Source organism: Toxotes jaculatrix, chromosome 16, assembly GCF_017976425.1.
Source record: "Toxotes jaculatrix isolate fToxJac2 chromosome 16, fToxJac2.pri, whole genome shotgun sequence".
Classification (NCBI taxonomy): Eukaryota; Metazoa; Chordata; class Actinopteri; family Toxotidae; genus Toxotes; species Toxotes jaculatrix.
In genome coordinates, this window is record NC_054409.1 from 18,011,831 (window position 1) to 18,034,451 (window position 22,621).

Genomic DNA, 22,621 nt, shown 5'->3' on the forward strand with positions numbered 1-22,621 from the left:
CTAGATGTCTTGCATAACATACTTTAGGGCAATAGCGATTCTAAGCCAGAAAATAAAGTAAAGACAAGAAACGTAACAAAGTAGGTTACTTTGTGTGCAGTCATGCTCCGTGTTCATCAAAATAACACCCTATACTTCCTCTGTCACGGGACATGGGGACTGCACTCCAATCAGGGCCTCATTTCCTTTTATGTCTCTACAGCTGTAAGTCTAGTAAAATCATAAAATGGCACAAATTTTAGCAAATAATGTTAAAATGACTAGGATTAATAAATTTTACCGTACGGAAGGAATGAATGTCTACAACACGAAATCAACGTTTTGTAGACATTCACTACTTGTGGAAGCTGGCGATACGGCAATAATATTATTAGCTCAGTCATTTAAATGGATGCATACAAAGAAACAATGAAAACACCAGATAATACTGTGAGAAAATATATGCACAGTTTATTGATAGATGCAAATAAGTGAGGCACACACAAAATAGTTCAAATCAATGATGTATTAGTTGTGAGATCAGACCACATTGTTTTTTTCTCTTCAACATCAGAGACATCGGTCATGGACAAAAACCTGCATGCAGGCGGTTAATTTCTTGTCACTTTATTAGGAAAAATTCTTTATTGGAGACTAAAAGCAGCCTACACGGGACAAACGGTGGGAAAAAACAAAAAACAGGCCCAGCTGCTGCTGTGCCAAAAAAACACAACTCGATAATCCACATATGGAAAATAAACACAGAAATTCCAGTGACTACTACAGGATAACAAATTATATCATAAATATTTTTTAACTGCTGCTCATATTCATGGCTTTTTAAGACCTGCTTGGGCTCATTTTCTTTCTTATATCATCTACAAATAACTGTACAAAGTTGTTTCTAGAACATCCTGTGAAAGGCCAGTTTCACCAAGGACAAATGGTCAGTAATATTTACATTTGGCTTCCAAGTCACTGTAACATATACAAAGAACAAAAGGCACTGTGACAAATGTCAGAACATTTAAATATATACTAAAAGTATGGATAAGGAAAAGCTGGGCATTATCCATTCAGCAGAAGCAATCGCTAATGTTGAGAATTGTTTTGTCATTCCAATTCAAATTGAGTTGCATTAGACAGTATGGATTATCATTAATTTATACAGAGTCTGTTTATTATGCAGTGCTGTTTAACAAGGCCTGAGATAACATAGATTTAAGGAAGGCTGCCTTTGATCATTCCAACTAATAAACCAGTATCCACGGAGGAACAGGCATTATTCTGATGATCTAGTTCAAGAAAAGTTTGTGTTGTTTACACAGTACACAGTACAGCACTATGTGCCCATGAATAAATGTATGACGGAAAAGGAGCAACACTGTAAGTCTGCTAGTGACCTTATTTTTTATCAAGATATCCAGTAAAGTAAAAAGTTAGCTGCACATTTAGACAAGACACAGCATTACTTTGCAAAGCTGGCTGACACAGAATAGGGTTATGAATTATTAGCCTGTTCTCAGTGGTACAATGTCTCAATTGATATTTAATAAATACACAAAATACAGTGTCACACAGGAAACTTTGGTAAGTGTATTATAGAATTATGAATACTGTCCATATTCTTCCTTTTTTACCGATGTATTTATCAGCCTCGTTGGCACCAAGTGATTCTAGTCTGTATGTCAACCTTTCAGTGATTTTTGTCCATATGTCCATAAGTCTGTGACTGTATGGCTGAGCTTTCAGGTCATTTCTTTGTTAAGTTGACAGTTTGTAGCAGGATACCGTTTGTGTAAAAGGTTCAGAGTGGACGGCTAAGTTGATGCATGGCTCTCATGCATGTAGCAGTAGCGCAAGCAGTTGGGCAGGTTTCACAGTATCTCCAAAGGATCACACTGTCTGGACCAATCCATAGTGTCTAGACATTAACATTATTGGTCTTTCTCATTCACACAAATAACTTTGGCTCCACTTGCGCACATTTTTAACGCCCACGTGAGCCATTACTTTAGTGAGTAGAGAAGTTCAGCAGTATGGCAGAGGGACAGAGGGTGAGCCGAGGAAAAGTACTGACAGCACAACCAGTCCTCCAGCTCTGCGTTCCTCTCAGATTCCAGAGAACGCTCAGCGAACTTCATCATCAGGAGGGCGCGCTTCACATCTAGCCAGTTGAGGAGGCCCTCGTGTCGGGATCCATCAACAAAGCCTCCTCCCTGTCCATGTTTCTCCAACTGCTGCTCCATCAGGTCCTTCCTGGGGCCCCAGAGCAAGCTCTGCAGTATGCGTTTGGCTTCCTGGATATGGATTCGTTTGATGGGGTCGGGTTGGAGCAGGAGCTGGGCGAGCCTCTGGAGGCCAGCTGAGTAAAGGGAGACAGAGGGGATGGGGGGCAGTTCCTCGCAGCGGTAGTCTTGTTCCTTAAGTGCTGGGCTAACCTCAAATGGGTTGGGTTGGTGGAGAAGCTCATAGATCAAGATGCCCGTTTGGAACTCGTCAAATTTGCGGTACTGGGCTGCTGACAATATCTCAGGTGCCAGCCTGGCGTGGTCACGTTTGGTGCGAGGGTCTACATTGGTTGAGGCAGCGTCCTCAGAAGAGCGACGTTTGGCCTTGGCAAAGTTGCTGATGAGGAGCCGGGGAAGGTGGCGCTGATTGTCTATACCACTTGAGCCATTACTGGCACTGTTGTCATTGTTGGTCTGTTGTGGGAACTGGGAGGGCCTGCGGTGATGAGGCACCAACAACAGGTTTTCTAGGCAAAGGTCACGGTGCGTGACTCCATGCTCTTTCAAGTGCTCCAGGCCATTGCAGAGCTGCAGGAGGAGGAAGCAAACACGGCGCTCATAGACTTCTGGCTGAGTTTTGTGGAATGCCTCCCATTCCCGAACAAAGTCAGCTGTGGTCTGCTGGGGAATCTCAGGGGTGATGACCACCACTCGCTCTCGGTCTACCTGTTGGCCCGGTGCAGATGTGGAGGGCTGAGGCAGCTGTGTGGCAGGTGTGGTGCGCGGAGATACTTCGTCAGAAGGCAGCATGCTCTGGGGGACACAAGCGAGAAAGTGTCCACGGTCCTGCTGGAGGTTGAAGTGGGGAGGCATGCTCTGCTGAACTGACAGACCGTAGAGATGGCCCTGTTTGGCCTCCATGGATGGACTCTTACAGATCTGGAGAGGTACAAACACAAAGGACAGTGGGAGGCAGGGATGAAGGGAAGGTAGAAGAAAGGGACGGGGGGGCAGATTCCACACAGAGACGGAAAGAGAGGGGAGCCAAGAAACATAAAGGAATGCTTGTTTAGTAAGGTTCCAAGGTCAATGCCAATTGAGTTTCTGCTCTAAATCAAGTGAAAGCAGTGTCCTTGAAAAGAGATTTAAACTTAATTCTCAACTGAAAAGTTTTTTTTTTAAAAAGCCTTTTTAACCCACTAGTAGACTCATTGAATGAGACTGTCCGTGTCTTGTAAGCTATGGCAACAAACATGCAAATGTCTCCTGTTAAGTTTTAGCATGTTCTCATTGTGTGCTAGGGTCAGATTTATAAATATAATCTCTTCTTTGTGATTCAACTGGACTAAAATCTACTTTTAGGGGGTTCAAGTTTAAGCCAGCAACGCATTGGTAACAAGTCAATACATCTAGTTACATGAACACATATTGTATAACACTAATCAATTTCTGGTTTCAGATTATAATAAGATGATCAGTATTTGTGAAAGGATGGTCTCACATTGCACTGTGCGTATTGGATAATATATATGTGTGTGTGTGTGTGTGTGTGTGTGTGTGTGTGTGTGTGTGTGTTGGCCTTGACAACAGAGGTTTGTCTGACTGTAAATCCTGCCTGGAATGTAAAGATTAATTGGGCCTAGAGATATTAAGCAAGACTGTGGGCACCCAGGCTGTGGCACAGCAAGTACTGTAGAAACGGCTTCTGTTTTGTACAGCACTAATGACTTTGGGACAAAGGTCAGTGAGACTGAATCCACACCCTTCTTTTCTCAGTGGTTGTTTACACTACATGCCCTGAAGGTTTGCGCGGTAGTGGGACCATCCCATCTGTAGCCTAAGAACAAACAAGATCACCAACCGAATTCATTCTCCTCGTTCCGTCCTCAAACTGTCAAAGAACAGTTTACAACACCCACTGTGCAAATTATTCCTTAAACAACAGTAAAGCTAATCCTGAATGAGCCGTGAGTCGTTGTCTTGTCAACAACCTCTGACAGGAAAGACTAAACACTTTTGCTAGTGCAACCAACCACCACACTTGTTTACAATCCAATACTTGTTGTGTTCTGTACTCAATGTTTAAAATAAAAGGCGATGAAATGATCATAGGGCTCAGATATCAGCAACTCCAAAAGATTATTCAGTCCCTAAAAGTCTATTAAATATTAACTGTATGCTGTATGCTGTAAGAATTCTGGGACCTGTAGTGTTGCACCTCAACTGCTGTTGCAGTGTAACACTACAGGTGTTTATACTTATCACAAATTAGGTCCAGTATTTTAGAGATTACCTTCACAGCGTAGGAGCTGCCAGGGTCTGAGGCACAAGCAGCAGAGTAGTACACAGCATCTCCTGCGTTGCAGCTTGGCTTGTTAGAAGTGAGCCTGAACAGAGACCAGTTGCTCTCCTCAAACCTCAGAGTGTTCTTCTGGGAGCGGGTGAAGTGATCCTCACATTTTAGAGCCAAGCGTCGTAGAGACTCTGCATACAGACCTCCCAGTTTGGAGTACACTCCCTCTCTACTGTCAATGTTACTCAGAAGAGTCTGGAGCTGCAGGCTGGAGCCCAGATTTGGTGCCGGAACTGGTTCTGAGGATGAGAAGGGTGCGCTGAGCTGAGGAGAAGAGGAGCAGGTGATGCTGGTTCGACAGTGGACACCCAGACGCCCGTGAGTCTTCAGTGGCTCATCCAGTGTCCGGGACCTCAAGGGTCGGCCTAGCGGGGCATGGCAACGCTCCAGAGACTCGTTGGAGGAGAAAATGGGCCGTGGGTCGACGGGGCTGGACGGTAAACTGGACCTGGAGCTAACATCAGGTCGACACACGTTGCTCTCTGAGCCAGTGAACGGAAGGCGTGGGTAGGCCCGGACAAAGCCTTTTCCGTTCGCGCTGTCGGGAGCTGACACGGTGCGGTTGACCATTTTTTTCTCCGGGAGTGGCGGTGGCTGACTACCTAAACTGCTGAGGGAGGGTGGGTGAGGAGACCCTGGAGCTGAGGCCGCTGGACTTCTGGGAAATGGAGAGCCACAAGACATCCGTGTAGCATCCCGAGAATCTAAGAAGAGAGAATTTTTTTTTTTTTACATCAGCAGGTCTGCAAATTGATTATTCAAAATGGAAATACGTGTTATAGCATGAGAAAGGTGAAGTACAGTGTACAGTGAATATTAGAAAAAAAACTTTGAATATTCTGATATGTGGTAAAAACAATACTGCAATTGACCACAAAAACTGTGACTGACAAACAATGTAACAAAAACTTCTCGTTTTCTATTGTAAATAAAATCAACTGCAGATTCACACAATGCATCCTGTGTTTGTCACTGTCCTTATGAGTTAACTTCCCATACCCAAACAGTACACACAGACTTACATGTTCCTGGGTGACAGCTGTGAATTTGATTTATTTACCACACTCCATCTGTCACTGCCTACTGCTTAGCCTTAGCTAGCACAAGCACATACCTCGTTTCCTCAAAAGAGCTGGAAATTTCCACAATCCAGGATTCACGCTGACACTCAAAACATCTTCCATCAAATTATAATCCATTTGTTAGTTAAAGACTTAAAGTTGGAACTTGACATTGCACTAGAGGAGACAGATACTGAGATAATTGCATGGTGCAGTTTTCAATAACTGCTTTCACAGAGGGGGAAGACTGTAAAGGAAAAAAAAAAGTTCTCTGTAGGATGTAGCCAAGCCCTTTTTCCCTCGTTATCAAACTCCATAATTATCTCTTCAAACAGCATTGCCCAGGAAGTTACAGCAATTACAACAGTCTGAGAGTCACAGAGGTTTAAAGCTGATACGAGAAGGATGACAATAATCTCTAAACCAAGTATAGATGCCACTCATTCTGTGCCACATCTCAGGTTTGATGACAGATAGAAATCAACACCGGGTCAAAACAATGTGTATATGTGCACTTGACGAAAGAAAAGGAGAATAGATAAGCTGTCAGACTGCTGCTATAAAACCTTGCAACACTCCCTTTCCTCTTCTTAATCTTGCTGCTCAGTTTCACTCTGGCCAAAGTACATCTTCATAGTAAAACATGGAAACTTTCAGACTCTGAATATGTGTATCAGTTAAAACCTTAGACTTCCGTGTACAAGTCGCTATTGGAATAGATGGACCTGTGCCACAGATATTTTAATAAACCTGGCCAAAATATGAGTGTGAGAGGTACTTACCGGTGTCAGCAGTCAGGTTGTCAGTAGAGGCGGTGGGTAGGCTGGCACTGCTCAGGCCCCATGGAGATGAAGTAGTACTTTCTGCTGATCCTTGTTGGCTGCAGCGGTCCAGCTCCATGTTGCTGCCACTCATCTTACTGGACACTCTGTAAAAGATGAAAACAAAAGAAAAAGGCTAAATGAATTTGATAGGACAACATTTAAACAAACATGCATTCAAGCTCTATTTTGTGTATAATTCTTTCTGCGCCTGCATTGCTGTCTGCCTGTATAAGTGTCTCAACTTTTTCACAACAGCCCAGTCGAGTGCAGGATCCTGACGTAGTTTGTCAGTTTGTTGCAGCAATAGAATCTTTTTTTTGAGCATCTGTTTATAAATGCGGAACCATTCCACTTCCCCCTGATTTTTCATAACTTCGCTTTGATTGAGCACATTGTTATATTTTACATGACGATCAAGAACTGTTCAGAGTAGTTTCACTTCCTTATTAGAGAGGTGCACTTCTTGATTCAGTGTTGACTTTTAACTGCACTAAATTCCCTTAAAACATGAGTCTCATGAGGGTGCATTTTATTTCTCATAAAATCACATTTTCATTTGCAAGAAGAAGATTGTGTCATTTATTCTTTCAAAAGTTTCATAATCTCGTTTCAATCACAAGCTGTTAAATTTCTTTAAATTCATTAGATAGAAGCTTTGCATGTTCCTTTCCAGTTTGTCTGTATACGGCGATGGCCACTTATGAACGCTGTGCATGAGCAGACTATCTAATCACGGTGACCAATTAGGCTGAGTGACAGCCATTCACTTGTCTCATTATACCAGCTAATGGCTGAGGGAAACACAGCCCCATCCCATGCCTTCATCTCTCTTTCATCACAAAATGACTCCTCTATCCATTTATCTGCTGGCCCTTAACTTCAATTCCACCGTAAATCAGCAGAACAAACAGATGAGGAGGAGAAAGGAGAAAGGAGAGGAGCACAGGACGGAGACAAAGGGTTAGGTATTCTCTGTGGGCAGTTAGCTAAAGAATCCGCTATCGTTTTACAGACAAAGGAGCCGTGATGAAAGGCAGTGGAAATGCTGAGGCAGAGGAGAAATGGTAATGGGTGCAGGGATTATGAGTCTATGTACGTGCGTGCACCTGTGCATGTCTCACCCTAGATCTCTGAGATTTGTGTCCAAAACATGAGATTTACTGTGGTGAAAGAATGTCTTGGCTTATGTCCTGTGGGAGGATGTTGTGATGTTGAATGAGCCTTCTGAATAAGAGCATGCAAAAATAAAAAACTGATTAGGATTAGGACTAGATATTCAGTTTATTTTAATGTTCTGTGGATCAGCTAATCGATTAATTGACTGATGGTTTCAGCAGGAAACAAATGATTTTAGCTTCATAAAGTATTGTATAAACTGCATGTTATCGTGACACAGAAATAAACCATTCACCAGGATTTTGTCACTGCTCTTGGAATGCCCAGCTCTAGACTAAACATCTATTAATAAACGTCTTGATTGCCTATTTCCTCAGACTAGATTAAATAATTTCCTTTGCCTAAACAAAGCCTGCGTGAGACATTGCCATCACCGCAGTAAACCTGTCAGACGAGGTTTGTTTTCTGCAAACAGCCCGGCAACGACAGTAACCCAGATTTAGAATGTAAACAATCATGCTACAGTAAGTAATACACTATCTGTTGACACATATGCTATCCTGACGTGTGTGTGTGTGTGTGGGTGTGTGTGTGGTATTAATAAAGCTGTGTGGAGCCGGGGAGTTTTAAAAAGGGATCAGACTGGGGTTACAGCTAACTAGCTACAGATAGCAGTCTGACAGTGTAAAACGAGACACAAACAGAGGTGAAGTGTGGTTGTAGTTGTTGTGCACCAGGTTCACATGACTGGTTTCACTTCCTGACTCTCATTCAGTGCGATCTCTGTGGTAACCATATAAAATGATAACATCGTGGCAAAGTACCGTGGCAATCGTTACATACTCTGGGTGAGCAAATGCTCACATGCACGCACTTACGTTATTTTACACAGGCAGAAGTCAGAATCAAAGCTGCTCATACAGCACTAAGATAACTGATGAAATGAAATACAGTAACCTGATTACAACCAACGCATTTTTAAATCAGTTTTGCTACTGGGGTGGAGTCAGGTAGGAAGCAGGCTGACTCAGATTTTACTCAGTCTGTCATACGCAAGAGGTGGGGGTGGTATCATGCACACCTGTACAATGTAATGCAATCCCCTACAGCAGCCATGCAACAGACACCACCTCTGTTAAGTTTAAAATGTCTTGTTTTCGAGGAGTCAGAGAGAAACTGATTTCACAAAGATAATGTTTATTGCATAGCCGTTGTTTTGGATTGTATTCTGCCGTAGAAAGACACCCATTGTTTCCTTCCCTGACTTGTAGGACAGTTACCGTGGCTATATAGTCATATAAACCGAAGATCCATTAATGTTTGACACCAATTCTTGTTTATCTCTTGCAGCCTGCTCCAGCCTGCTCTGTTATCTTCATCTCTGTCAGCTAGCTCCTTCCCTTATCTATTGCAACCCACTATCATTTTTTTCCTTTGTTTTACAATACATCAAAGTGGGATGGGTTAAAATTAAAGAATAAGATAATCTAGTTAGAAAATGATTAGAAAGTAGAAGAGCAAAAGGTGTCAAAGAAGGAGAACCTACAGAATCAGCAAAAAGTGGAACACATGCTGTCTATCACTGCACCACTTCTTTCTGACAGAGGTGAAAATGAGCCGAGGCCTCTGCTTACCTACGAAAACACTGCGGTTTATTACGATCTTCCTGAAACACAAACTCTGACACCACTGTCCTGTGTGAAGAAGAACACCTCCATCTCTCTTTGCAAGTCCAGTGATAGATGTCTTAGCGTCTCACTGAGGACACGTACGCAAAGAAGTTGCCATCAGGTGCCTACCTCATGCTGGAGAGGCACAGGTCCTTGTCAGGCTGGCGGGCTCAAAATGCCCCAGGATCAGACCAGTGGCTCTCTAAAGCCCCGCCATGTGTAGTAACACAACCCTGGTTCCGCACGAGTCATGCGTGTATTTAAAGTCTCTCTCAGCAGGAACAGCAACAGCACCCATTAGATGCGCGAAATTAAAGCACCCCTATCTCATATGTAGCATTCACTCATTGACCCAGTAGTTCACTTTAGAGCAGCTTTAGGTCTGTCAGATGGCAACAAGATGCTATCTGTTCTGCTGCAGAGAGGGGATCAGGATGGCTCGGCGGAGGGAGGGGCAGCGTGTCTTGGAACAGTACTTTGGAGAGCAAAAGGCAATTCACACCCAAGTCACACTCAATGGACTTGAATCCACATGGCCGCTCTATAAATTCTACTTCTACTGGTGGCAACTGACTGCCAGACTGGGACAGTTTGGGAGTTGCCAGGGGCAATAATCTGTTCACTAAAGCCCCTCCCTTTGGCAACCTTCACTGACCAGTTGCCACGCCTTCCCTGTTAACGAGTACTAACTCACACACTCATGCATGACACAGACATGCACAAACACACTCTGCTCTTAGGCCGACCCATCACACGACATGTAGGTTGGCCTGTTATAAGGAATAAAAGAGGGATTTTTTTTTTGTTTTACACTGTGATCAAAGGCACTTGGGGTGGGGGGCAGATTTTTCAAACCATCTGTGGCTTTTAAATGATTCAGCACATCAAAATGCTGCTTCACAGGGTGCATGTACATGTGTGATGAATGTTTCCCTCCATTCCACACAAAAGTCTCCTTTTTCCATCAATAGCAAATCATCTTATGAAGTTTTGGCTGCTTTGCAGACAATATTTTGATTCTGTTTCCCTGCAGCACTTTGCCATTGAGTTCCCAGAACGTGCCTGGCGCCCAGGGACACTTGTTGATTAAACACACTAAACCCGCTGATAAACTTGGAACACCAGAAAGCCACAACTGTCGCTGGCTGGCTTGAGGCATGTTCCCACATATGTCTCAACAAGGTGTATTTTTATCAGCGCAGAATGTCGGCAATGTCATAACAGGAGAAATGGGTCCTTGCTAGAATTACCACAAACATAAGGGCCCTTGAAATTTGATCAGCAATCTGTGTTTTTGATAGTAAAACAGTCCCATTTAGCTTTTGCTGACTCTTGCAGCTCGAGATGGTAGAACATCTGCTTGTCTTGAGGAAGTCACAGCCGTGCGTTACACCTCATCATGCCATCCCAGACAAAGGAAAGTTTATTCTGAGGAGATCATTTGATGCTCTAATAACTGCAACACAAGGTCTCTTCTCTGTTTCCACTTTGAGTAGCTGACTCAGACAGTGTGTATATTCTTAGCGTCCTGCAGACTCAGGTTAAAGCACGTGTGCAAATGTTACCGCTAATAAATGGCTATGTAGGCTAGAAGCCTTGTGTAGAGTAGGCCACCATAGGGGAACACAGGGGAAAGTTTATCGGTCTGCAGATCCACTACGTGATGGAATTGCTTACTAAGCCTTAGAAGCAATCAGAAAGTGCATTCTGCAGCAACGTGTGAACATCAAGAATTTAAGGCACAATTCTGCCAACAATGCATACATGAAAATGATTTTGCCAAAAGATCCATCTGACTGCCCGCTAATGACAGCTTTGTCCCAGGATGACAATATCAATGGAACAAGGCTTGTTTTTTTTCCAGTTCTGTCTATTGTGCTGCAAGCAAAACAAATTTACAGTAACGTGACACAGAAGGGGACTATTTAACAGACCCATTTTGCGTGTTAATTAGAATTGAAAAAGTCACATTACTAGCATGAATAGAACAAGGCATGCATTGAGGAATATGCCTGAACAGTTTGAATGATCACAAGGCGCGAGAATGGAGGCTGTTTCAAGGCTGAATAATGATGCTATGAAAGGAGAAGGCACAGTGAGATTCACACAAATGCCTGCACTAAGATGCATGTATGAACACAGTCACACTATAGCTTATATTCCATACGCAGCACCAGCATTATATATACATACTGTCCTATCAGAGAGCAAAATGCATTTCTGCATTTAGACTAAGTGCATCTTGTAAATGGTAAATTATGTAATGTAATGAAACCACAGTGTCATGACTGAATTAGTTACATTAATTCTAATGCAAGTCATTGGAGGGAAACTTGAGGACAGGCACGCAAATATGTTCCATCATAGGAAGTTCAGGTTTGATAAATGCCTTGCATTCATATTACAGCAAGTGTATAGTATACTAGTGTGTAATTAAACCTCTATTAGACTTCTTCTTTTACATAGCTGCCTTGTTGTAAACAATATTTAAGACAAACTCTTCATCAGGATGACTGTTGTATCTGCCCTTATTTAGCATAAATAGTATTATGAGAAATGTATAATAGGCAGGAAATTACATATAAACAGAAGATTTTGCACAGCTGAATGTAAAAACAGTATTTAACATTATGCATTTACTAAAAAATATTAACTTGAGGAAGCTGAATAATGGCAGTGAGGTGTGATTAATAATTGCTTAATCATGTCAGTCCTTCAATTTGAGAAAATTCTTGTCATCGTGTGGTCACAGCTTTCCAATTGTAGTAACACTTTGGGCTCTGCTAACTTCTAACTGGCATTTTGTCATTACATCTGACATTTCACTGACATCATGATTAACTGAATAAGATTAGTCAATAATAAAAATAAACATATATTTTTCTATTTATCAAATGTAGCCCTAAACAGATACAGTACTAGAGTTCTATAGGGTAATAATTCAGTGTGTAAATGCCAAACAAAAAGTTCTTTGTTGTTCTTACCTGTGCAGTTTCTTAGGTGGGGGAGGTGGTGGATTGGGCTCATTGTTGGCAATTCCCTTTCCTGCTGCCAGCAGCTCTGATGAGCCGCCATGCAACGGTTGCTTGGCTGGCATGCTCCCGTTATGCTTGCCCTCCTCCTCTGCACCGGTGCCCTCTGTCTCCCCCTGACAGGCACCATTGTTGGGGGCAGCCGGGGGGGCCGTGCCTGGCTCTGTCATCGGAGGGGGGCTGCTGTGGGCCTGCCAGTCCCTGGCCTCCTTCCAGACAGCAGCACCATTGACCAGGCCTGTCACCCGAGAGGTTGTCCCTGGATTGCCGGCCGGCTTCTTCTTCTCCCCTCCCTCTTTCCGCTCTCTCTCCTCATCCTCTTCTTCTTCCTCAATGCAGCAGTTCCAGCCAGGACTGTGGTTGTGGGGTTTGTGCCAGCGTTCGGATGTCGCGCTATGGTGCTCTGTGTGGACCTTGAAGTGTCCCTCTCTAGCAGAGACAAGGAAAAGCATGGGAAGTTCTGGGAGAGGGACGGGAGAAGACATGGACGGTGAGAGGCTGGAGGTGCCCAGTTTAGGGAGTTCGGGAAGAGGGACTGGAGAAGACATGGATGGTGAGAGGCTAGAGGTGCCCAGTTTGGGTGAGCGGGTGTTCCTCTTTGGAGGAATGGGTGGGCTAGAGTGAGGCTTGGGGTAGAGAGTGGGGGTGAGGCTGGCTTCTGTGGCCACAGAGGGTGCACTATGGCTGGGACTGGGCCAGCGGAAGGCTGGGCTGCTGGGGTCTTTACGTGCTGTGGGGCTGAAATGGCACTGGGTGCTTACGGCTGAATCTGGGCTGCTCAGGTAGAAAGTCCTGTTGTTCTCCTCTGTGCGAGCAGCCATGACGGTAATGGTAGCCCGCTGACTCTCTCCTGAAAGCTCAGGCTCAGAGCAGGACGAGTTCTTACTTAGGTTTGGGGATGCAGGATGGGATTGCACTCCATTTGCTTGCGGCCTGCGCTTTTTCTTGGTGCTCTCTGCATAAATGGGTTCTGAGTCTGGATGTCCATTGGGAGAGTTGGGAGCTGACTGTGGTCTATCGATGGATGGTGGACTTTGGGGGCTCCCTGACCTGACTTGTCTTCCTCCTGACCCTTCTGCCCCAGGAAGTGAATCTGTACTACTGCGATAAGAACAAGAGGAGTCTGATAGGCTGGTTTGTTTTGACAGGACAGGGGCAGAGTGGAGGGCTGGAGGGGGACTGAGTCTAGTAGTGTCCACCCTTATGGTTGTGGTGGGGAAAGTGGTAGAAGTGCTGGAAGTCTTAGTGGTGACAGTAGCCATACTCCCACTGCTAGTACCATTGCTATAAACTGCGACAGGACTGGAGGGGACAATATTTACTGACAAAGGTATCTCCACAGATGCCTGATGGGCTTCCTGATAATTTGCCTTGGTAGTCACACTGCTTCCATTGTAAGTGCTCTTGGTTCTAATAGCAGTTGTACTACTCTGCTGCCTTCGGGTGTCTCCATTGGCATTCTTCTTTAAACTCTGAGAACCTCTACCCTCTTCCTGGGTGACAAAGATATTGCCAATGATCATGGAGTCTTTTGGCAGGATATTGGGAGACAATGGAGCAAAAGAAAAGGAGTTGTTGTAGTCCATCTTGGCTTCAGGACTCTGAAGAACCGTGTCTCTATGTGCCTTGTTGCAGCCATTACTATCAATATAAAGCGACGATAGGTCCAACAGCTTCTTAAAGCCCAAACGGTCCACTGGGCTCTTTGTGTTCTCCTGTCACATATAAACATGAGCACACATTAAAAAACAGATAGATATTCATACAGAAAGGAACGCTAAGGTTTGATACAGGAAAGAGACATTTAAGAAGTTCACCTGCTCTATATTCATGTTGACGTCAGTCGACTCGTTGGTGTCAAGGCTCATCATAGTGGGTTTGACAGCGATGGTTGGCTTGCTGTAGGGTGAAGGCGTTGTTACTCCAGCTTCTTCATCGCCTCCCAGGCTGCTCTTCAAACAAGCGGCTGGCACGCTGCCATCCAGGCCGCCGACAGTCTTATGAGCGCTAAGCGGGTGGAAGCAGTTCTTACAAGAGCCGGGTTTCCACACGTGTTCTGCAAAGTCACTGCACGCTGACATCTTTGGTTTACTAAATCAGGTTTGGTCAGAAGTTGCTGTGGACGGATCTGGTAGATATGGGATGAACTCTCATGGCTGGGCCATAGAAGATTGTAAGGGCACAAGATGTTGATCACAAGGCAGTATGGAAAAGAGAGGAAAAAGAAGAATACACTGTTAAACAAATTCAGTCATGAAGTCTATTTTGATTAATTTTCAAAGCCTCAAACTGTTCAATAGACCACAGATTTTTCCTAGGGATGAACCAGTCCAATACACCAGATTGGTATTGCGCCTTATACTTATTAAACAGACTGGGTTTCAACCGTGACCATCAGTAATGTCACTGTAATTTCTTTAATCTTTTTAAAAATTAGATAAGTAAAAAAAAAAAGTTTAAGCATCCATTTGAAATTGTAAAGGCAGTGATGAGAGAGCCCAAGTTGACAAGTGTCTCTAAGCTCATAGAAAACCTCCGATAGGATTTAAGTTTCATCCGCGGATGTAACTTAAGAAGAGCCGGTGTGTGCTGTGCTACTTGTTCCCATGGCCTCCTAAATTAGAGGGTATGTGGTTTCTGTTCAACCAAAGGGCCTGCTGCAGTGAGCCTAGTGACATAAAAGCCCTCCAGAGTCCACTGCAGCCCCCGACACGCTAGAAGAAGACAGAGGAGCCTCAAGCATCCCGGAGGTCGGAATGTCAGGAATGTCTTAAGTCTCACCAGGGTGAATCTCACACCCACGACAACCTCCCTTCCCCCTTCCGCACACACACCTCCTTCTCCACATGTGTGTTCTCCTTCTCTCACAAACAAATTGACCCACACCTCCTTCCCCTGCCTCTCTGCGTCCTGTTTAACTGCACTGACAGTGAGAAGATCAACAACATTTCAGAGGGATCATTTGTTTCCTTGCATCTGGGTGTCCCTCTTTATGTTCTTTACACAGCTTTAATTGCCTCTCAACAAGGTGCTGCAATGACACACAGTGACATTAGCTCACTATCTAGACTCATTATCTGGAAAAAAACTGAGGAAGCAAGGGAACGAACAATTACTCCCCTAAGACAAAGAGAAAGGGTGTATAAATGCACCCAGGCAGCCTTGATATTACAGTTATATTAAGCATTCATTTAGTCACAGTGATCCAGGATTTCTAAAACAGTGTATTTGCTTGCTGACTAACAAATACCAGAACAAAAGATAAGGAATACTTGAGACTTGTGGTGAGACTGCTGGTAATTCATGGCTCCAGTATAAAAACGTTGCCATTTACTCATTCTATAGTAATGAAGAGTTTCCCTGTTGGTAAAGATAATGCATGTTTACGTTTTTCTTTGTTCTGTCTGACTCAGTTTGGGCAGGAAAGCACCCACTAGCCCACTGTTTGTTTAACTGTTCCTGCGACGACGGAGGAAACGGAGACTTGCCTAACATCTTATTTCATTGTGCATGAGTCACATATAGTCACAGATAGATACACAGATACACAGACCATTAGGCTACTAAGCCTAATGCTTAAGAGACTGAATGCCAGTCAAGAACATGTCTAGAGGGTGTTCTGAGACGATCAGGCAATAACAAAGCTTAGGCAGACAGAGCACTGGTGTGGTAGGTTTATTAAGTTACTGAACTGACAGTTTAGTCCTTGAACTGGGACAGTTTAGTCTCTGTTGTTCCACTTTCCCTGCAGGGAGCTGTTTAAAACAGAGGAGGACATGAGGAGGAGGAGGTTCATCTGAACTGTCCAACATTTTTGTGCCCTGTCTACATTTTCCAGACGAGACTGAAGGGCATCTCAAACTGCACCTCAGTTTAGGTTACTCTAGCTCTTGTTGACATGTTCAGCCTTGCTTGTTTGAACAGAGATAGACCCTGCTGTCTACATTCCCCACACCTTTTCAAGCTCAAGGTCCAATATTTCTCACTTCCTTTTGTAAAAACACACACACACAGAACCACCAGAAGTTCAGCCATATGACAAAATTCAAGCCCTGCCTTCAATATAAAACACAAACTATGAAAAATATCTCATGAGCATGTTAGAAGTCAGAGGCCTGGAAAAATAAGATGAGCATGAGGCGAAAATGAGTTGAGGGTGGATGTTGGTCTGATGTGGAATTTACGGTTTTGGATCACGTAATAAAGGCATAACAAACTTTTAAGTTACATGCCTCATGTCCCCATGACCTCTGTGCATATAAACAATTGCTTGGCCACTAGATGTCTCAAAAACACATGCAGTTTAGGCGTGGAATTAAAATCCAATATCCTAATCTGAGGGACTAATCTGAATGTTAGGTAATATCCTGTCTGAAAGCTAGATCTGTAGTGCTGCTTACCTTGAATATTAAAAAACAAAACAAAACTAGGGACCTTCTTTGAGTTAACAGACTGTGCTGCAAGAATGCAGTGGTAGACTGGATGGCAACAGTTTAAATAGCCCACAGATATGATGACCAAGAGGAGTAATTAAGTTTAAGGTTAGATGCTTATCACCACTCAACAGCTGCTAAAACTGCACTTTGTCTGAATGCTTCTTCAGGAGAAAGCAAGCAACCACCAGCAGCAGACACATGTGACCCCAGCACCCCCCCCCCCCCCCCACCACCAACACCATCACCCATCCCAAACACACCAGCACACACGCTACAAGTGGTGCAGCTTTTATGAAGCACAGGTCATCTGATGGTGATTATTCTAAGGGTTACTGTAACATAATTCACTGCATTAGCTTACTGACTGCTCTTTACTAAATTACTGTGCCATGCCAAAAAAAAAAAAAAAAAAAAAAAAAAACAAAGCCCACGCAGATTTTAATTGAATGAGATTCCCACGGAAAACACTTCTTCACGGTCAAAATAATGAGACAACCCATAGTCCACATTAGGCTCTGACACCCAGGCCACATCAGTGTGTAGTCACCCACTTTGAATACAAATTCTTTTACGAGCAACATTTGTCACGCCTGCCTCACTCACACTGCCCATTCATTCCGGGGACACAACCTGTTTTTCTCCCCCCCTCGATACTCGGTAGGAATTTCCGCCAAAACTTGTGACCCTTTGACAAATATCTCAAAACTTCCACCTTAACACAATTCATTTTAATAAATGTAAACTGGCCCCTACTTAAACAAACATTCGGCATAAGCTAAACACCCCACGTGTTCCGGTGTGAGCCTCCGTTTTTAGATCTGGTAACTGAAGATATGCACACTTGCTGCCAAATTTGGTTTACGGCAGCTTATTGTAGAAGAATAAAAAAAAAAAAAAATTATGTACAGTAATTTGTGGAAACTGGCTACATTTTTATGATCTGCCGTCGTACAACACATAAACAGACATTTTAACTGTAACACCTTGGCTCAACCTGTCTCACTGAACCGACAAAATAGGTGTACCTGAAAAAAAATAAAAATAATAAAATAATAAGGAAAGAGAAAACGCCCGCTGTAATGTATCCACGCTTAAGTAGTCAAGGTTATACAGCCTGCTGACTGACTGCTTACCTGCTCGGACTTACTCTTCCCTGGCAAAGGTTTCCAAAAAACAGACCAAAAAAAAAACAATAAATAAATACACAACTGTCTCGTAACTGCTCTTCTTATTCCCGCAGGTGCCGATATCCGTCTGTTATCACGTATCCAACATGCGGCAGGTTAATGACCCCGGAGACCGTGTGCTGCTGCAGGCTGCTTTCGTGTTCCAGCCGGGCACGCTGCTGGTGCTGCTGCTGCTGCCGCTGCCGCCGCCGCCGCTGCTGGTGGTGCTGCTGCTGTTGTTGTACTGTGCAGAGGTGGAGTGCTGAGGCGGAGCAGGAGTCCTCTGCAGCAAGCATGGGGAGAGCACAAGGAGGTGGGAGGAGCTCCTCACCAAACATGCAACCAGGCAAGTAGCCACACTCAGACTTTCATTAAGGTTTCTATCCTACTAGCTGTCATTATGATGTTTTTCATTTTAAATACACAACCCAAGCTTTCAGCGTGTCAGAAATCTACATGATTGTTTTTTTTGCTTGCTTGCTTGTTTGTTTGTTTGCTTGCTTGCTTGCTTGCTTGCTTGTTTGCTTGCTTGCTTTGGCTTTTGTTTTGTTATTTGTTGTTTCGGGTATTTTTGCAAAAAGGGAATCCCCCAGAATTTTAAAATTGCAGCTTAAGGCTACAAAGGATGTAAGGTCTCACACAAAGAAAGAAAAAGAAAACACATCTTGGTTAAAAACCCACCAGGCTGTGCAGCTTTATTCTGCAAGCAATCAGTCTTGGTCAGAAGGCCTTTGTTGTGGGGAAGGTGGATGCACATCAACTTCCCTGGGGTTTTGCTGCCACATCCCTTCTGCTACCCCCTGGTCTGCTCCTGCTCCTGTTCATCATGGCAGGGTTGACGAGTGTGATAGAAAACCACCGCCGCTGCCACTGAGCCAGGCCGGACCCCTGCTGGTTCCCATTACAGGCAGCAAAAGGAGAGGCGAGGCTCGCAGAGTGACAAACACAGCCGCTGTGTTGGATGAGGGCAGCCATCCGTAGAGATTAACCTTTTAACTGGGCATGTCCTCTCATGTCTTAGTGAGAACTAATATTCAAACAAGGCTTTACCTTTTGGCTTTTTGACTTATTTAAACAGTGCCACTGAAACACTTTCAGATCCTGCTGTATTTTGAAAACTCTTTGTTCTGCTCTTTTCATATGTTTCCTCTTGGTTTTCTTAACTGTGTCAGGCCAAAAATACAATAATAATACCCCACTACAAGTCAGATGGCCCTTTCCTCCACTCCGAGCATCCCATTGGTCCGGTCTACTTCCTGCGTCCATGCATATGAATCAATTGGACACAGAACCTGCCAGTTTCCTGAAGCTCATGCAAAGATTTATAGCAGAGCTGAGACAATCAGCATAAGTGGCACAGCAGAGACTGGATCCTGGAAAAGTGATATCTTTTACAAGACCACCTGTTGAATCTGGAGAGCGTCACAGTCCTCTCAAGAGGATTAAGCGTTTGTTGCATTGCTTCTATTTTTGGCAGTGCAGAGTATGTAATAATTCCACTAAAGGGATAAATCAAATAATTTGTGCTTTGCATAAAAACATGGAAGGGATACATTCTGCTATTTAGATTTGGCCTGTTTGCTCGGCCGTGTATGCAAACTGTAAAACTAATGATTATTTTATTTTACATGCATCCCTGCAGCAAGCCGCATATCCCGTTCTAGTACTGATGTGTATCTGTTTTGAGATGCTTCTCGTTAAACTGTGTGTGGTATCAGGCTGCAAACTCACAGGAAAGGCTGACATATAAAACTGTTATCTAAGACATGATGAATCTTCTATCACGAGAGGTCGAGATTTTGGTGCTGAGATGTTGTGGGAACATCCAAATTAGAGGAGCTCAGCGGAGGGGGTGGAATCACTTATGAACAGTCCATATTGGAAGACTTCTTCCCACATAATTTCTTCAGTTGAAATTACATAGTGAGGGCCGTCACAAGGGTGAGTGAAAAGTGTGGGAAAATATAATTTTATTTGGCTAGATTCTCCCTTGATTCACGTTACATTAACCAAACCATGTTATATCTTTAAAACTATTACTGATAAATTAAAGATCCCATTTGTCGGCACATATTGCACACTGCATGCACTTGCAGAGTTCTTACTTGCGCTGGCATGAGGCCTAAGTTGTCTGTGTACGATGTGTCCCATGAAACATTTGGACTTGCGCATGTTTTATAACGTTCCCTTAAATTATGAAGGGAATCAGAGCCACTTAATGTGAGACTGCCTGGCCACACGATGCGCGCTGATGAATTAGCAATTTGTTGACATGCTGCAGGCGGCTTGTGAGTGTGTGTGAGAATGAGAGAGGACAGAAGCAACCTCTTTGCACACTGCAACACGAGGATGCTGTTGGAGAAGAGCCAGTCATAAATTGCCCAGGTCCCGGCCTCAGATACAGCACCAGGATGCTGAAATATGAGCAGTACTCTGACAACGCTACGTGATGTGGGTTGTGTGCGGCGCTCCTCATACTCCTGTACTTCTGCACCATGATCTCTATCACACACATACAGAAGTGAGTGGAAAAAAAATACATTAAATGTATGATAATGTAGATTGATTTAACTTTGAGTGGAAAGATGGAGTTAAGCTCCACACTGCTACATCCACGTGCTTCGCCAGCATTCAAGCTGCTGTACCTGCTCTCTTTTTTTTTTTCCTCGGCTTGAATGAATTATTTAAAGGACAATCATCTCATATTAAATTCAATGAGGGGAGAAGAGGGTTTTAATGCAAAGGAGCAAGAGGAACAGACTTCTTCTCTCGACTGAAGGCATTACCCAGGTCAGGAAGGACCAACACTATCTCTCCCCCAGAGTCTATTGTCAGTCATGATAAGTAGAGTAATATTAGAGTGCTGGGAATGGTTCTGAGTAAACGCTCAGCGGAGTTAATGTCTCTTACGTTTTTTCTATTATTCAGTTAGAAATATACACAGTCTTTTAAAATTCTGTTTCATGCTTTGATTTCATTCACCTTCCTGAACTTTGCACTTTCCCTTGGCACCCTTATTTATATTTTCAGATCTCTAGGAGTTGTTTGGTTCACCTTTTGGCTCCCAGCTATTGACTCCAGCTCCCCTGGCTTCCCTCATAATGGGAGCCCGGACATGTTCATTTGTTCAACAAGCTTTCTCCATTGTACTACCTTTTTAAAGTATTGTCAGTACAGATGCAGCAGTAAAGTGGTGGTTACTGTTGTGTTTATTGTGGTCATCTTTGCTGTGAAAAGACGACACAGTCGGCTTGATCAGTCATGATCCATATTACTGCCGAAAAACCTGAAAGTTCCTGGAAGTTGCTTTCAGTATCGCCTCCCCCTGAGCAGTTCTGAAATTCAGTTCTAGTAACTTGTCCCTGAAAGTGGGTGGAGAACAGAGAAAACAGAAGCAGGACCTATAACAATGACTGCACGTTAGTGTTATTTTAGCCTGTTTTTACATTACAGACACATTCGTTGTGATACTATTACAACTACTGTTTCATTTCATTTAATTACATCCTTCTTTTTGAGATGTTTCTTTTTTTGGCATTTCACATGAGCAGTAGTGGATACTGAAATCTCTAATCATGTAAAGTGCCTTTGTGAGTGGGCATTGGTTTTTTTTAAATGTGAAGCATCTTCTCATTACATGAGCTGTTTCCCAAAAGGAGAAGTTCAGAGTTTTTTTGTTTTTTTTTTTGCCCTCTCACACTGTTTGTTTGAGCTAATTGACAAACCAGGTATTGAGCTGCTCAAGTTTCTGTCTGTTTCTGTGTGTTACTTCCCATTACCACAGGAGGCCCCATAAAAGATATCCTGTCACGACACCAAAAGGTCTTTGTTTGCATTTGGCCTGCATGTGAAGAATACTCTTTAGTCAGTCACTGGAGACATTACACTTCCCATTTGAAACTCAATGCTTCCCTCTGATTCTCCTCCACTGAAATTTTTAGAAAAAAAAGCTGAACTTAAGGTTCAAGTGAAATTTGAACATTTTCAACAGGTGCTCGGAATGAAAGATGAAAGAACGAAGGAAGTTATGTTTGGAGGCAGGCTGTTTACCGCTGGTCGGAAACACTACAAAGAGGGAGAGGGGCAGAATGTTCACCAGCTCCCTCAGGACTCACTTTCTTCTCCACAGGTCGTCCCTCTTAAAACCCGAACATTCAAAGGTAACCCCCTCATGTAACTGTATGCCTCTGAGAGCCAGACACCAGGAGTTGATTGTGTGTGTGTGTGTGTGTGTGTGTGTGTGTGTGTGTGTGTGTGTGTGTGTGTGTGTGTGTGTGTGTGTAAGTAAAAGGGAGAGGTGGGTGTCAGATTTAGTGCCTTTTCCCTTCTGGGTTGCCATGGCAGTCTTGTAGAGGAGTTGGTGTAGTTAGGAATGCAAAGATAACGCAAGGCAGAGCCGCACCTCACACACACACACATATACACACACACACACACAAGTCAAACAATACACACAAACCCACCCTGTATATCACCTACAAAGTCTCTGATGACTATATTTCTCCACTGCCTCCATCGTTGCATTCCTGTACCTGTCCCTACAGGCTTAACCTCTGATTATGAAACACACACAAAACACTGAGACATTTTGTTTCACCATCAATAAGACTAATTTGTTTAAAGAGATTTCTTACGTCATCTCATCGTGATTTACCCAGATTGCTCATGCTGTACATCACAAAGTTTGACCATGGACTCTCTGTTTTCTAAAGTTTGCATTGGTCCATGTTAACACTTTAGCAAACAGTAAAGC

General features: G+C 43.6%; 1 protein-coding gene across 1 annotated transcript; it reads right to left on the minus strand.

Annotated features, from left to right (window-relative positions):
- Positions 1 to 425: 425 nt before the first annotated feature.
- Positions 426 to 18,015, minus strand: LOC121195330 (inactive tyrosine-protein kinase PRAG1-like). Its single transcript, XM_041058749.1, has 6 exons — positions 17,836 to 18,015; positions 14,084 to 14,422; positions 12,219 to 13,981; positions 6,407 to 6,552; positions 4,504 to 5,267; positions 426 to 3,149 (listed from the first exon to the last, which is right to left on the minus strand). The coding sequence occupies exons 2-6, from the start codon at positions 14,345 to 14,347 to the stop codon at positions 1,989 to 1,991; spliced, it is 4,098 nt and encodes a 1,365-aa protein (XP_040914683.1). The 5' UTR covers positions 14,348 to 14,422; positions 17,836 to 18,015; the 3' UTR covers positions 426 to 1,988.
- Between the last annotated feature and the right edge of the window lie 4,606 nt (positions 18,016 to 22,621).

Bases quoted from the DNA above. Each gene is read 5' to 3' on its own strand.
- LOC121195330 (XM_041058749.1), bottom strand. From the start codon at position 14,347: ATGTCAGCGTGCAGTGACTTTGCAGAACACGTGTGGAAACCCGGCTCT. The intron at 6,553-12,218 runs GTAAGAACAACA...CATCTTTTACAG, and splicing joins CCACCTAAGAAACTGCACAG to AGTGTCCAGTAAGATGAGTG. The intron at 5,268-6,406 runs GTAAGTACCTCT...CTCTCTTCTTAG, and splicing joins CAACCTGACTGCTGACACCG to ATTCTCGGGATGCTACACGG.